Source organism: Protomyctophum bolini (assembly GCF_963924005.1).
Source record: "Protomyctophum bolini genome assembly, chromosome: 15".
In the NCBI taxonomy this organism is placed as follows: domain Eukaryota; kingdom Metazoa; phylum Chordata; class Actinopteri; order Myctophiformes; family Myctophidae; genus Protomyctophum; species Protomyctophum bolini.
In genome coordinates, this window is record NC_137876.1 from 38,422,119 (window position 1) to 38,435,800 (window position 13,682).

At 43.4% G+C, this 13,682-nt stretch overlaps 1 protein-coding gene across 1 annotated transcript in view; it reads left to right on the plus strand.

The window, feature by feature from the left end:
* The first annotated feature begins 557 nt into the window (after positions 1 to 557).
* msrab (methionine sulfoxide reductase Ab) overlaps positions 558 to 13,682 on the plus strand; it is a 46,692-nt gene continuing 33,567 nt past the window's right edge. Inside the window, exons 1-3 of the mRNA XM_080783937.1 lie at positions 558 to 767; positions 11,593 to 11,661; positions 12,036 to 12,155. Of these exons, the coding sequence (XP_080640063.1) occupies positions 692 to 767; positions 11,593 to 11,661; positions 12,036 to 12,155 (265 nt within the window). The 5' untranslated portion in view covers positions 558 to 691. The remainder of the gene's footprint in view (positions 768 to 11,592; positions 11,662 to 12,035; positions 12,156 to 13,682) is intronic.

A 13,682-nucleotide genomic window follows, 5' to 3' on the forward strand; every position in this document is an offset into this window, starting at 1 on the left:
AGCTATAAGATACCTTGATTCATTAACACTAGAATAATAGTTCAATGTTGAAAAACAGAAACACAGTGTTGCTCATTCCGGTCACTCATGTCATGCCTTTGATGCCATTAGTGGGGACTGTTGAAACTATAACACTGAAGATTAACCCCAAAGATGATTTTTGATTTCCCTGATTTGAAATGACCACAAAGGGAAACCTATACCTACACAGCCTCTTTGCAGCCTGGAGCACCTCCCACAAAAGTGAGAGTGAATGGGGGGGTGTGTGTGTGTGCGAGGGGCGGGGGGGCATGGGTAGAAGTGAGTGAGAGCTAATTTGCATGCTGAACGGCGTTCTTAATGTGGATATTTATTTAAATTTAATTTCGTTCCCGCACACGGTGCACTGTAGGCTTTTGTGCCAAAGTCATATTAACCCTCTGACTAGTTAATATGCAGTGCACGACGTGGCCCACGCACCATGAATATTCATAGTTATGCGCGACTCGCCGTCGTCTCTTCACTCCTCCCCCAGCTGAACGGCATGATGATGATGGCTCAATGGAGGAGGATTCCGCTACCCGGAAGAGTCAGCCACGTTAACGTACCCGGAACACTCAGAGTCAGACACGTTTATTCTCTACCAAAGCACAGACACAGGTCGCTTCTTCTTCTTGTCCTTAACCTTCTCCTGTCGCTTGCTGTTGCTGACATGTCAGATAAAAGCCAGCTGCCGGCCAATAAAGACCACGCTCTGAAGGGGAGGGAGGACAAAATGGTCGTGTCAGGTAAATGATGACAACAACAACACGTCTCTTGCAGAAACACTCTTTAACACTGACTGGCACCATAAAAAAAAGGTTTTGTTACGTGACTAAAACACATAAAATCACACACACCGATGAAGCGCGATTATTTCTGTAGGCTATCCGAACTAGGCACATAAACAACAGGCCAACATGAGGATTGGGCTGGCCATTCGGTTGGTCACTTATTAAGTTATTAACCAATGAGGATTGGTCCTGAGGCTAATGTAGTTTAGTGGAAAGCCTGGGCGAGGTTGTTATGTAGTTAGATCAGATGCAAAGCCAAGCTGCATATTCATTTACAAAGTATTAGTATTCTTTCGTCCCCTTAATTTGGGGCCCACCAGACTATGACTAATCGTGTAATGAATCGCAATTTGTTACCTTTTGCAAATAAATATGCAAATTATTAGAAGAAATGTGATTTTGTGACATTGGTGCCTAAAAAAACAAAGTATTAAGCTGTTTACATGCTAACTTATGAAGAGTAAGTTACCTAGGCTAAGGCTATAGCCTACATATGATATGGGAGGGAAGATTATTGATTGTGTACATTTGTGCTTTAATAACGAATAGCCATTTTGTTTGTGCTGTGTGTTCATGCTTTTATTTTGTGCATTCTTGCATCCTGCATCCCTAGACTCACTATATTGAGAATAGACACAATCATGTCACCCTCTGGGGGTCCTGGGATGGAATTCTGTAGTACTGTACTGTACTGTACTCTAACGTCATTGAAGTAGGACTTATAAAATGTCCCTGGGACCCATCTAAAAGACCACCCCTGGGTCCCGGGACCCATTACATTGAAAACTTATAATTTACCACACTGCTACAGTCTATATTCTACACCATGGTGACCTGAGACTTCTTCCTGTTTTCATGTTTGTTTTTATAGATTTAAAGATTTTGTAAAACTAGATGGGCTACATAAACAAAATACATTTGATCTCCACAGCTTCCTTCTCCTCACACTTAGTATTAGGCTACAAAACAGTAATTTATTAACCCAGTAATTTCAAAATAGTATTTTTTTTAACCATGCCATTAAAATAATATTGAAACTTTGACTCGCACAATAACATCGCACCATTAACATTCAGTAACTGCTAAAACGTCTTCATAATGGCAATAACAAAACTGCATTTTCTGCAAGTGCTAATTAGTGGGTGACATTTCTGTGAGTACTTAATCCTTACAGATTTGTTTTATCCTGGTGTAATTATAAACAACATGCATTAGGCTCTTGCAGTGTATCCCAATGGGCTTTCATTCCCAGCTCAGATTCTGAGCCAAAGTATGCAAGTGTGTTGTAGAATATCTGGTTGGCTCAGTGCTTGCCTAAACTTGTGTCCAAAATGAACCACTTTCAACCTGGCATCCCTGTTTTGGGCATGCCATTAGAGGCAAACACTTTTAGACATTTTCAAACATTTCCAAAACAAGTAATACACAGCCAACATAGCAGTTCTACAAGCTCACATGAATGCAGTGATGCATTGTGAGCTAAACAACTATAGGCCTGAAGTGTTTAACTTTAAACAGCACTCATGGTTTTATAGGAAACCTATTATACTATATGGATGCAGGAAAGTAATGATGACGGGTGAGAACGAATGCATCATGCTGGGGTCGGTCTTACACTTAACAGGCATGTTATCTGTCAATTAATTGGCTTGTTGGCCAGTTACAGGAATCTAATGTCCATCTCTATATGTTAGCAATTTAAATGCTACTTTAAATTAGCGGTGCACGATTATGAAATTATGACCGATATCTGATCTCCGATTATTTGCAGGGTCATATCTGCCGATACCGATTTTGACCGATTCCGATATTATACAGAGGACCACAATGGAAACAAGCCTAGTTCAGTAGGCCCTATAGGGACTTGGCCCTATAGGGACTTGGCCCAAGGCCTGTTAATAAAGTATTCAATCAATCAATAAATATTCTCTTTTTCTTAAGTGTCTGTTTTCACTACTGAATTTAGACTTTGACGGTCACATTATTATTGCGTCATATATTGGTGAAAATAATCTGCATTATTTTGAGACTGATCCGATACCGATATGGTATTTTTATGGCCGATTCCGATACGCTACCGATTTTATCATGCATCTCTACTTCAAAAGCTACCATAACTGATTTGGCTATATAACCTTGACTCGACGGCCGGAGAGATTATCGGAAGTGATGATATTTCGTCCCAGTGGTAACTTTCTAACAAAGTGCGATGCGGTTATGCAGATTGTATTCACACACACACACCTGTCTGATCTCGGCAGAGATCTGATCTCAAGGCCCTTCTGCCAGAAGCGGGCTTGCAGATTTGATCCCAATCAGTGATTTCGTTGACTAAAACTAAGACAAAAAATGTTCGTCGACTACCTTTTTTCACTGACGAAAACTAAATTAAAACTAAGCTATGATGACTAAAACTAAGACTAAATATACTGACAATTTCGTCAACAAATAAAATGTTAGGAAGGGACTAAGTCATTTTACACTTGGTTGCATGCTGAAAATAGCAGATCTACAGGCTATTCGGCTAAAATCAGTCATTACAATGGCATCAAGGCCCGCCAAAATACATTTTAGTCGACAAAATCTACAGTTGATTTAGTTGACTAAAATCCTACGATATTTAGTCGATTAAAACAAAGATGCCGTTATTTTTGCTAGTCTTGCTTTGGAGTTGATTTGGAGACTGGAGTTGATTGATTGGTATTACATATATATATATTAATTGAGAGTTGATATTGAGAATATGGTATCTAGTTCACACACTACACCAGTAGTCAGCCCTGAAACATGACGAGCAGACTAGAAGTCCACTCTACAGTGGAATAATTTACCCCCCTCATCACTACAACATGGATAGCGTTGCTCCCGACATCGGCAACTGACGTTTGGTTCTTCATCAACGGGTTCCGACGCGGCGATAAGGCGATATGGACGGCAAGCGACGGGAGCTTCTCGTCGGGAGTCTCCTGCCGACATGCTCGCGACTCTTTTATCATTTAACCTTTATTTAACCAGTAAAACACATTGAGAGTGTTTTTTTCTAGAGCTAAATTTGCTCTTAGCTCCTAAGGGAAAAGCAAAAATAAGAAAACATTGCTGAATCCCCCAAACTGACAAAATAAGGAAAAACAAATCATGGATATTGGATAAGAACAAAGCAACAAACAAACTGTATATCTTCTCTTCCTGCATGGGGGCCCACCATGTGCTAGTTACCCCATATTGTCAAGAATCATAATGAATGAAGACGCCTTTGCCTACCCTCTTGTCACTCAAGAGGGTAGGCGAGTACAATCGGTGACATCTTGGTGTGGCATGTTCCACAAGGCTGCTGACAACAACAACAACAATATACAAGTTAATAATAGAGATAATACTGAAAATAAAATTCAGCCTGATAGTTGATATGGCACTCTTTTAAAATCTCTTAGCAGCAATGGCTTGTGTGTAGAATCAGGGGAACTGCATACATGTACATCAAGTATACCTATGTATTCTATGCACAAACAGATTGGTTCAAATTTCATTGTTTCCTTAAAATAAGTCCCGGATTGGAGCTTTAATACCAGGTGTAAATGGGCTCATAGGCAAGTACTGAGTCATCCAGATATTCAATAGCACGCTCACGTACGTTTGCTTAGAGCACGGCGTGGGAGTGAAAACACATTGATATGCGTTGTAGGGGCTTGGCAGAAGTAAAACACACAAGAGACGGGGACAGGTACTTGCATAAACCTCTATAGATTTTGTTAGTCCAATTCATAGCGATATTGTAATGGCTGCCGAAGTCGAGGTATGCTGCTTGTCCAAGATGGTGTACCTTTTTGCAGTGTGAATGATGCAAAAAATCTACCTTGGCTTGTACTAGTGCTGAGTATAATAATGAAGCTGTGAAGATCAAGGGGTTTTTATGCATAAAAAGTAATTTATCAACACAATTGCATGGGTCCCCTCACTCCCTGTAATGGGTGCCAATAATTCAGACCACGAATGTATAAGAATAAGAAATAATCTCTTCTGTGATTAAAAAAACAGAAGAAAAGAAAAAAGTTTTAATCCTTGCAGCCCGGCATTTACCTCTCACACCTGTGGATAAAGATTAGCGCGGATCGGGCTAAATCGGTTGGCTGATAAGAAGATGACATCCCCCTACTACTAGTTCCATCCCCCTCTATTTCCTGTTTATCATTTTATCCCTCTCTCTCTCTCCCTCTAATAGAGTTACACCTCTCCAGCTCATCTCAGTCTCTCTATTCACTGATTCTTTATTCCAGGCATCCACTATATTATTTTGGGACGGGAGGGCGTATGGAAGTATGTGATAGGAGCAACATGGTGAGAGTTGAACCCGGTGCTCACCCTCATCGCCTACTCTGCCTTGAGTGGCCGCGCACTGCATTGTGGGAGTTATTGGAGTGTGTGCGTGCGTGCGTATGGGAGGTAGCGGTGCCGCAGTGTCCAGGGGTCCATCTGGGCATTATGCGCATGAAGGCTCCGCCCCGTCGTAAATTCCTGCTCCGTCTGTCGGAGCAGCTCGGAGACACCGCATGGCGGAAATCTGTTCCTCCCCTGTCACCGTGGGGGGGAAGCTTAGGTGGGGATGGGGTAGTTGTGTGTGTGTGTGTGTGTGTGTGTGTTGTGATTCAACAGAGTGCCTCTGTTGCATTGGTTTGGGCTGGTTGTGAGAACATCTATTTTAGGGGATGGCAAAGACAAGTCCAATTTCTCTGTGTGTGTGTGTGTGTGTGTGTGTGTGTGTGTGTGTGTGTGTGTGTGTGTGTGTGTGTGCTACACACGGTGCACATGCATGCTCATATGTTCTTGCTTGTGTGTGGGCATGTGTCCAACTGTCCATAGGTGTGTGTTTGGTGTATGCACCATGTTCCTCTCTGCTGTGATGAGTATGACCACTGCAATGGTTCGTGATCAGCTTCAGGCCCTCTTCTTACCTCACCCTTCCTGTTTCCTTGATAACAACCCAAGCCTTATAATTTGGCGTAAAAGTATTAACAAACAATATCGACGATCTACAAGCTAACAATGCGTCGCATCGTGATCCATTGTGAGCTTGTAGTTCTGCTATTTGAGATTTTTTTTGTTTTCCTTTACATTATTTCCAAATGTTTTGAAGATCTTCGCCTATAATGACACGCCCAAAATCGAGAGGCCAGGTTGAAAGTGGTATAGGCTTCTTGCTCTGTCCGCATGCCTTTCCTCTCCCCGTTCGACCTTGGTGAGACTGATCCAGTGGCAGATTGCTACATGGTAGGGGCACAGCAGTCATTATTTTGAGTCAGTGCGCCAGAGACTGCCAATATCTCTTACAACCAGGATGGAGGGGTGTGGGGTCAGCTGACCGAAATCAATCTTTGTAACATGGTTCACTATAACTCCTAAGACAGTTTCATTGCAAAGATATATTGTGCGCATTATATCTGGCCAGTCTCCTCCTGTCTCCACTGTGCTCAACAATGTCCTACCTATTTTCTTTACCTCTCCCTTTTTTGCCTTTCATACCTATCAGAAGGAGAGAATGCATGAGATGGTGACAATGAAATGGAGCACAGCACGGAGACTAATGGGATTTGCTCATATTTAACAGGGGTATGGCTGGCAGGCACATTTCTCCTCATACATTTCCCTTTAAATCCACAGTTAAAAATCATCCGTGTTGACAAGGAGGATGTCTTCCCCTTTTCCCTCCCGCCAGTCGCGCTCCAGAGTAGATACTGTATAGTTTAGAAGGCCCAGGGAGGATGTTCCTCCATTTTGCTTGAAGTGTGTGTGTGTGTGTGTGTGTGTGTGTGACTGTGTGTGTGTGTGTGTGTGACTGTGTGTGTGTGTGTGTGTGTGTGTGTGTGTGTGTGTGTGTGTGTGTGTGTGTGTGTGTGTGTGTGTGTGTGTGTGTGTGTGTGTGTGTGTGTGTGTGTGTGTGCTCGTGCTATAGTAGGTAGTCTTCTCCATAGCAACTGTTTCCGTTGCTAGGATACAGTATGTATGGAATGCATGGATGGAATGAGGGTTCTACTCTCCGGAGTCTAGACGCTCTCTGCCTCAATGAATAGATAGAAGCTACGTGCAACACAAGGACAGCTGTCATCCAACCTCTGTGTGCGTGTGTGTGTGTGTGTGTGTGTGTGTGTGTGCACGTGCAGGTGCGTGCATGTGCGTCTGTGTGTCTATGGAGGGGGCATGGCAGCCAGCAGCTTCAGAGCCTGCAGAATTAGTCTTCTTTTGACATACCTCTTTCTCTGTCCCCCAAATCAGACCACCTCCTACCAGCTTCTCCCCTCTCCTCCCCTCCCCTCCCCTTGCCCAGTTCTTGCTCCCCCTACCCTATGCTGCCGTACAGTAAAGGGTAGTGTTGGCACTGCTATAAAGCGCCAGCCTCCTCCTTCGCCTCGTGCCTGACACTCTGCCAACCTGTGTGAAGAGAGAAAGAGAGGGAATGGGTTTTGGAAGGTAATGAACGGCAGCCGGGAATTCAACCCTTCCGTCGCCAGCTTTTGGCGCCCAGGGACGGTGCCTCTCCTTCTCCCGTGTCTCTCTGAGAGAGCGGAGCCGCAGGAGCAACACTCGGACCTCTCTGGCTATAAGGAAAAGCAGGACCACGGCCGGAACCAGAGGGTAACAAAGACTAAATATCCTCTGAGCTGTGATGAAGACAATGCCGTCCGCCAAAGCAAAACAGATCGATCAATTCCTGTACCCCCTTTCACCGAAGGTGACAAATCGCGAATGGCAGAGCACGGGGCTTTCCGAAGGTCTTGGGTCCGGTCCAGCCGCCTGCAAAACGACAAAAGCAGACCCAAGTATTCCGCCTGTGGTTCCCGCTGCACTGTACACGTTGCGCTTTTCAGATATCCTCGCGACCCCCCCCCCCCCCCCCCCACCAAATGAACCCCAAATGATTTATTTTTCCAAGTTGGCAAAAGAAATCCCATTCACATGTGTCCCCCATATTGAGACGGGTTCTTCTTTTGTGAACTCAGCCACTCACCCTCCCTACTTGTTTTTTTTGTTCTTCCTTGCTTTCCTTTTGCTGGCGTAGTGAGGCAGCGTAGTGAGGGTATTCACACAGTTTGTTCGGGGTGTGTGTGTGTGTGTGTGTGTGTGTGTGTGTTGTGGGCGCTGGGCTAGCAGGGGGTGACTGCTGGGTTAGACAATGAAAGGAGCCAGCCTGGCACTGTCTGGATCTCTGCCAGCTGCTCCATGGGAGAAATACCCACAACAGTGGTTGGTCACTGTGTGTGTGTGTGTGTGTGTGTGTGTGTGTGTGTGTGTGTGTGTGTGTGTGTGTGTGTGTGTGTGTGTGTGTGTGTGTGTGTGTGTGTGTGTGTGTGTGTGTGTGTGTGTGTGTGTGTGTGTGTGTGTGTGTGTGTGTGTGTGTGTGTGTGTGTGTGTGTGTGTGTGTGTGTGTGTGTGTGTGTGTGTGTGTGTGTGTGTGTGTGTGTGTGTGTGTGTGTGTGTGTGTGTGTGAGAGAATACTTCCATGCCTTTGTAAAGAGAGTGAAAGATGATGAGAATAATGGTGTGAGGAAAGAGGGTGCCGAAATGAGAGCAGTTGAGATGGAGGAGAGGAGAATCATGGGTCTGTAGTCTTTGTCATTTTTCTTTCCTCCTTTATTGTTTTGTGCTCATTTGTTGATTTGTTTGTTTGAGTACTTGGGCTCTTTTTTTAGCACCCAAAGGGATGGAGGCCTGGAAGCCAAAATAATCTCTTTCTGCCTCCCCGCTACACTCATCTGTTGCTTTTCACTGGCTATTTACTCCTTTTATTGGCTTGGCAGCCTCCTCTCCTGTCCTCTCCTCTCCTCCGCACACAAGCTCAGTCCCTCGCCCATTCGCACTCTATTTCTTTGTCCTTTTGGCAACTTTGATGATTTATTTATTATTGCTTTGGGCAGAAAAGAGAGACCTAGACCAAAAGAGATGAAGAAGATTTCTGTATTTCCTAAGTCACCCGACCAACCCTATGGGCCAATGCACACTGGCTTTGATGGCACGGACACTGTGCCCGTCAACATGACCTAGGAGTGCCAAAGATGCATGCTGGGAGAAAGGCTGTACTGGCACAGCAATATAGTGTACATAGGGGACTGCCTGAGGACAGCTAGGCCTCTGTGACGTCATAGCAGACCTCACAATCTGTTATCCATGAGAGCACCGGCAATTTTGTCTTAATATTAAAATGCTCTGAAATGGCAACACTGGGCATGATATTAGCTTATGTACTGTGGTGCTTATGTTGATGTAATGTTTCTTCTCAAGAAACATTACTGGTGGTACAGGTTATTGGAAAACGATGGGCACTTATTCAGTGTATTTTCTTCTCATTGTTTTGTTTTTCTGATGTTAGGCATCAGCCTAACGACTGACAATATTGTGATATTAGATTACATATCTTCTGGTCTTTTCCTGGTTGTAATCACTTAAGCCATATTTGACACATTGCAACGCAGTGCAATGCTATTCTTGTACATTAAAAAAAAGATATCATCACAATACGATATCGTCACAATATCGATTTTGAGGTATATTTGGTCAAATTTAGCTTTTGTCCATTTTGCCCAGCCTGCAATAAAGTGTAACTATAGATCTATTGAAGCCATGGTGAATTTCTCATTTACTATCATGCACTTATATTATACTTCAATTCACATATGTACTTCAATTCTTTCTACTTATTTGTTTGAAGGCCAAAGATCACATTGTGGAAGTGAAAGTAATACTAATGTACTGTCACTGTGTTTAATATGGAAATGTACTGTATGAGTCAATGTCATGTTGCATGCATTTTCATTCATGCTTGCAGTTACATTTACTTTGAACATGTTTTTGCAGAAAAGTATTATAAGTTCCCAAACGGTACAATTATTCTTTCAGCCACTAGCTATAACGTATGTCATATCAAATGCATCATCACAATACAAAAGGACAGTATACTCCTCTTCTGCAGCTGTATGTGTCATGCTCAGTATAGAGCCATGAACAAACTGAATTAGAGTAACTATTATTAAATGAACAACATTAACTTTAGTCTGTCCAACTCTGAACAGAGGACTGGCAGAGATTAATTTGTTTATTTTGATCATCTACCACTGTTTTTGTTCAGTAATTGCTGGAACCTACACAGTCAATCCTATGTCCTACTGTAAAGTGTACATACTGTAGGTAGCACTTTGCTCTTGGCCTGGGCATCGCATGTCAATGGCAACAGAATATTAATGCAGTTTTGGCAGATTACACAAAGCCTAGCTGTTGTTTAGAGATTAGACATATACACTACAATGCATTTTTCCAAGTTAATGTCACACACCATGACACTAACTGATCAGAGAGGAATCACGCATGGCATTCTCAGTAAACAGACATTGTTGGGGTCTGCTTAAGCCATGCATGCTGTGTGTGTATGTGTGTGCATGCTCTGTGCATGCTGTGTGTGTATGTGTGTGCATGCTCTAGCTGGCACTGAACCCCGTGGCCTGTTTATCCCAAGACTAATATTAGTGGTTGCAGTGCAAACCCGCCATTGCTCAGTGCAGATTTACATGCTAAGTCACCTCAGTCTTCTTAAGCGCTAATCCTCCCCTCACATCTGTGGACTACTACACACACACACACACACACACACACACACACAGACACACGCACACACACACACACACACACACACTTCTTTCCCGTTTAGAGCTCTAATTCCAACACAGCACAGTTGGCATATCAGTACCACCGACCCGACCCGACCCGACCCCCCACCCGTGCTTTCCAACGCAGGGCGTGTCAAGTTTGTTTTACTTATTGGGCATTTTCTGAGGTGGCACAGATTAAGGCAGCTCTAGGTCTGCTGTCTGTCGGAGTCCTTGGCCCTGCTGCGAGGTTCAGGCAGGAGGCTAGTTCTCTTTTGTCAAGCTCTGACCTGCTTCCTCAGTGTGTAGTATTGTTCTGCACCAGCTGGTGCCAAGCCTTGCACAGTATATACACGTAACATATCAGATCATTTACCATTTAATTCTGATTAATTGCGTGCGTGGAAGAGAGTGGCCGCAGACTGTGGTCAAAGCTGGCTATAATCTTCTGTCTTCCAGGGCTGAGGGCTATGGCGTATGGCTGGTGAGAGGGTTGCACAGAAAAACGAGTTAATATTACGTAAAAATCAGTTAAACCACTTTAAAAAGAAAATGTATGTGGATGCCTGGCAGATGGGGGTCCACTGCCCAATACAGTACATATTAACTTGGGGGTTGTTGACATGAAAAAGATTGAGATTCATCATCCACTGCTCTGGCTCTGTTTCAGTTGTGTTTTTGTCGGCCTTTCAGTTTCAGACTCTTGTGTTGTCTTCATATCGTATTATGCTGGCTGGGCGCATGTATTGTATTCTATGTTCTGGTGTGTACACGGATCAGGATCATGCCCTGGATGAGTAGAGGATGTTTCACTTGATAAAAAACAAACAGATAGCCCATGGTGTACAGTGTACACACCACAAGCCCAGCTTTGACAGGCAAAACAACCCAGTGTAGAACAAAAACACTAAACGGAAGGAAAAACAACATAGACTAAAGAAACTGCAAAATGCAGTTTAGTTTTTCTTTATGCTTTTTTCTCCTTGTGCGCTGTCGGCAATTAAAGAAACGACACCTTTCTCTTGGGTGTGTGTGTGACATTTGTTGTGTTTGTTCTCACAAAGTAACTCGTTTCAGCGGGTTAAAAACAAGTTATGTGCTGATTCAAAGGCTCTGAAGTGATCATTTCACACTGTGTCTCTCCCTTCCAGAGAAGCATGCAGTCAACGGCAACCCTATGGCAGAGCCTTTCCCAGAAGGCATGGAGACCGTCATGTTTGGTGAGACCCCAGGAAGCATGCTTCTCTCCACGCTGTAGTTCATGGTGATGGGTGATGGTGTGTGTTGTTTTCCTCAAGAAATAAATCCACACTATATAATGATCATCCGCTGTCTACTGTCTACATACACAGATTCGGAGATAAAACGTTTGACTTAACAATTCTACTATTGAACGTGTCCCTGTCTGGTGCCTGTTAAATGCAAGTGAATGTGTGTGTGTGTGTGTGTGTGTGTGTGTGTGTGTGTGTGTGTGTGTGTGTGTGTGTGTGTGTGTGTGTGTGTGTGTGTGTGTGTGTGTGTGTGTGTGTGTGTGTGTGTGTGTGTGTGTGTGTGTGTGTGCGTGTGTGCGTGTGTGTGTTTCTGATTCACTTAGGTATGGGCTGTTTCTGGGGAGTCGAGAAGCGTTTCTGGCAGAGATCTGGAGTCTTTTCTACCCAGGTGGGCTACGCTGGAGGTTTCACCACCAACCCCAACTATGAAGAGGTGTCCTCAGGTATTGCAACCCCGTCATGTACTGTATGTATACCCAGAGGTGGAAAGTAACTAAGTACATACTGTACTCAAGTGCTATATTACTTAAGTACAATTTTGAGGTATTCTTTTTTATTTTCTTCAGTATTTATAATTCTCAATACTTTTGCCTCTCCCTACATTTCAAAGGAAAATATTGAACTTTTACTCAACTACAATTATTATTATGAAACCTTTAGTTTATAGTTAAGGTCCTTTCAAACGAGCAGCGATTAACGTGCCTAGTAATTCATTTTCACTGACGCCTGCGTTTTCTTTCGGTACATGCGGAGAAGTCAAGGTGCGACAACGCAAGCGCATTCACGTGGGCGCAGTCCCGTGAAATTGTCACGCGCATGCTCGTTTTGTGCACACACAGGCTGACCAGACCTGGACTCTGTTCAGCTTCTTTTTTTTACACTTGCGTTGTTGTCGAGGTCCTCATGAGCAGACCTGGAGCAAACCATCTGCGTTAACCGTTTCCGTCCATCCGACGTGTCCACACGTCCTATGGAATCCAACCGACGCATGCATTGGACGTGTGTTCACTTCCTAGCACATCCTCAATGATACCAGGCGAGGGGAGAATATTCTGAATTTTTTCCTGTTTTTAAGTGGTGCAACCACTTCTACATCCAGCTTTGTCCGTGTACCTGTGTACCTGTGTCTATGAGCACGAGTATGTTACTCATTTATACCAGTAGGGGGCGCCAGAAACAGAGAGAGGGGTAGTGCTGTGTCTCTAATGAGAGAGAGAGAGAGAGAGAGGGGAGTTGCACCACTTGGTTCACACAGGTGTGATTTTTTTTTCAGAGAGTAAAAGCGGCCATGTCTTTCCGGCACCCCAGAGCTTTTTATTATTATTATTACAAAACATACTAACCACTTCAGCCGTATATATATTTCGGCCATTTAAAAATAGCAGATCTACAAGCTCACATTGCGTCGCAATGTGATGCATTGTGAGATTGTAGATCGGCTATTATTTTCAAGATTTTCATGTTTTATACATTCTGAACTTGTGAAATGGGACATTCTGCACTGCACAATGAGTACTTTTACTTTTGGTACTATATTTTGATGCTGGTAATTTTGCACTCATTTTAATAGGGGGCTTCTACTTGTAACAGAGTTTATCATTGCGGTATTGATACTTTTACTTAAGTAAATCATGCTAGTACTTCTTTCATCCCTAGAGCAGTGGTTCTCCGCTCCAATCCTTGGAGACCACCATTACCATTTTGTACATTTTGTACAAAACATAAATGTTTCAAGAATTATTATATTGCAATGTGTTTTGAGCTTTAGCTGAGTTTTTAATGTTCCCAGCTTATTCATGAATTATGACATGCCTTGAATAGGGTTCATGTGGTTAAATGCATTCATCTGCACAGTAAAAGTCCTCATTGTTCATTTAAATCTGATGGACCTGTAAGGCTCCCATTCGGTTTAATTTGTACACTCGTTGAATTAAACTATCACTGATTTTATTGTGTAGTGTCCTTGTAGG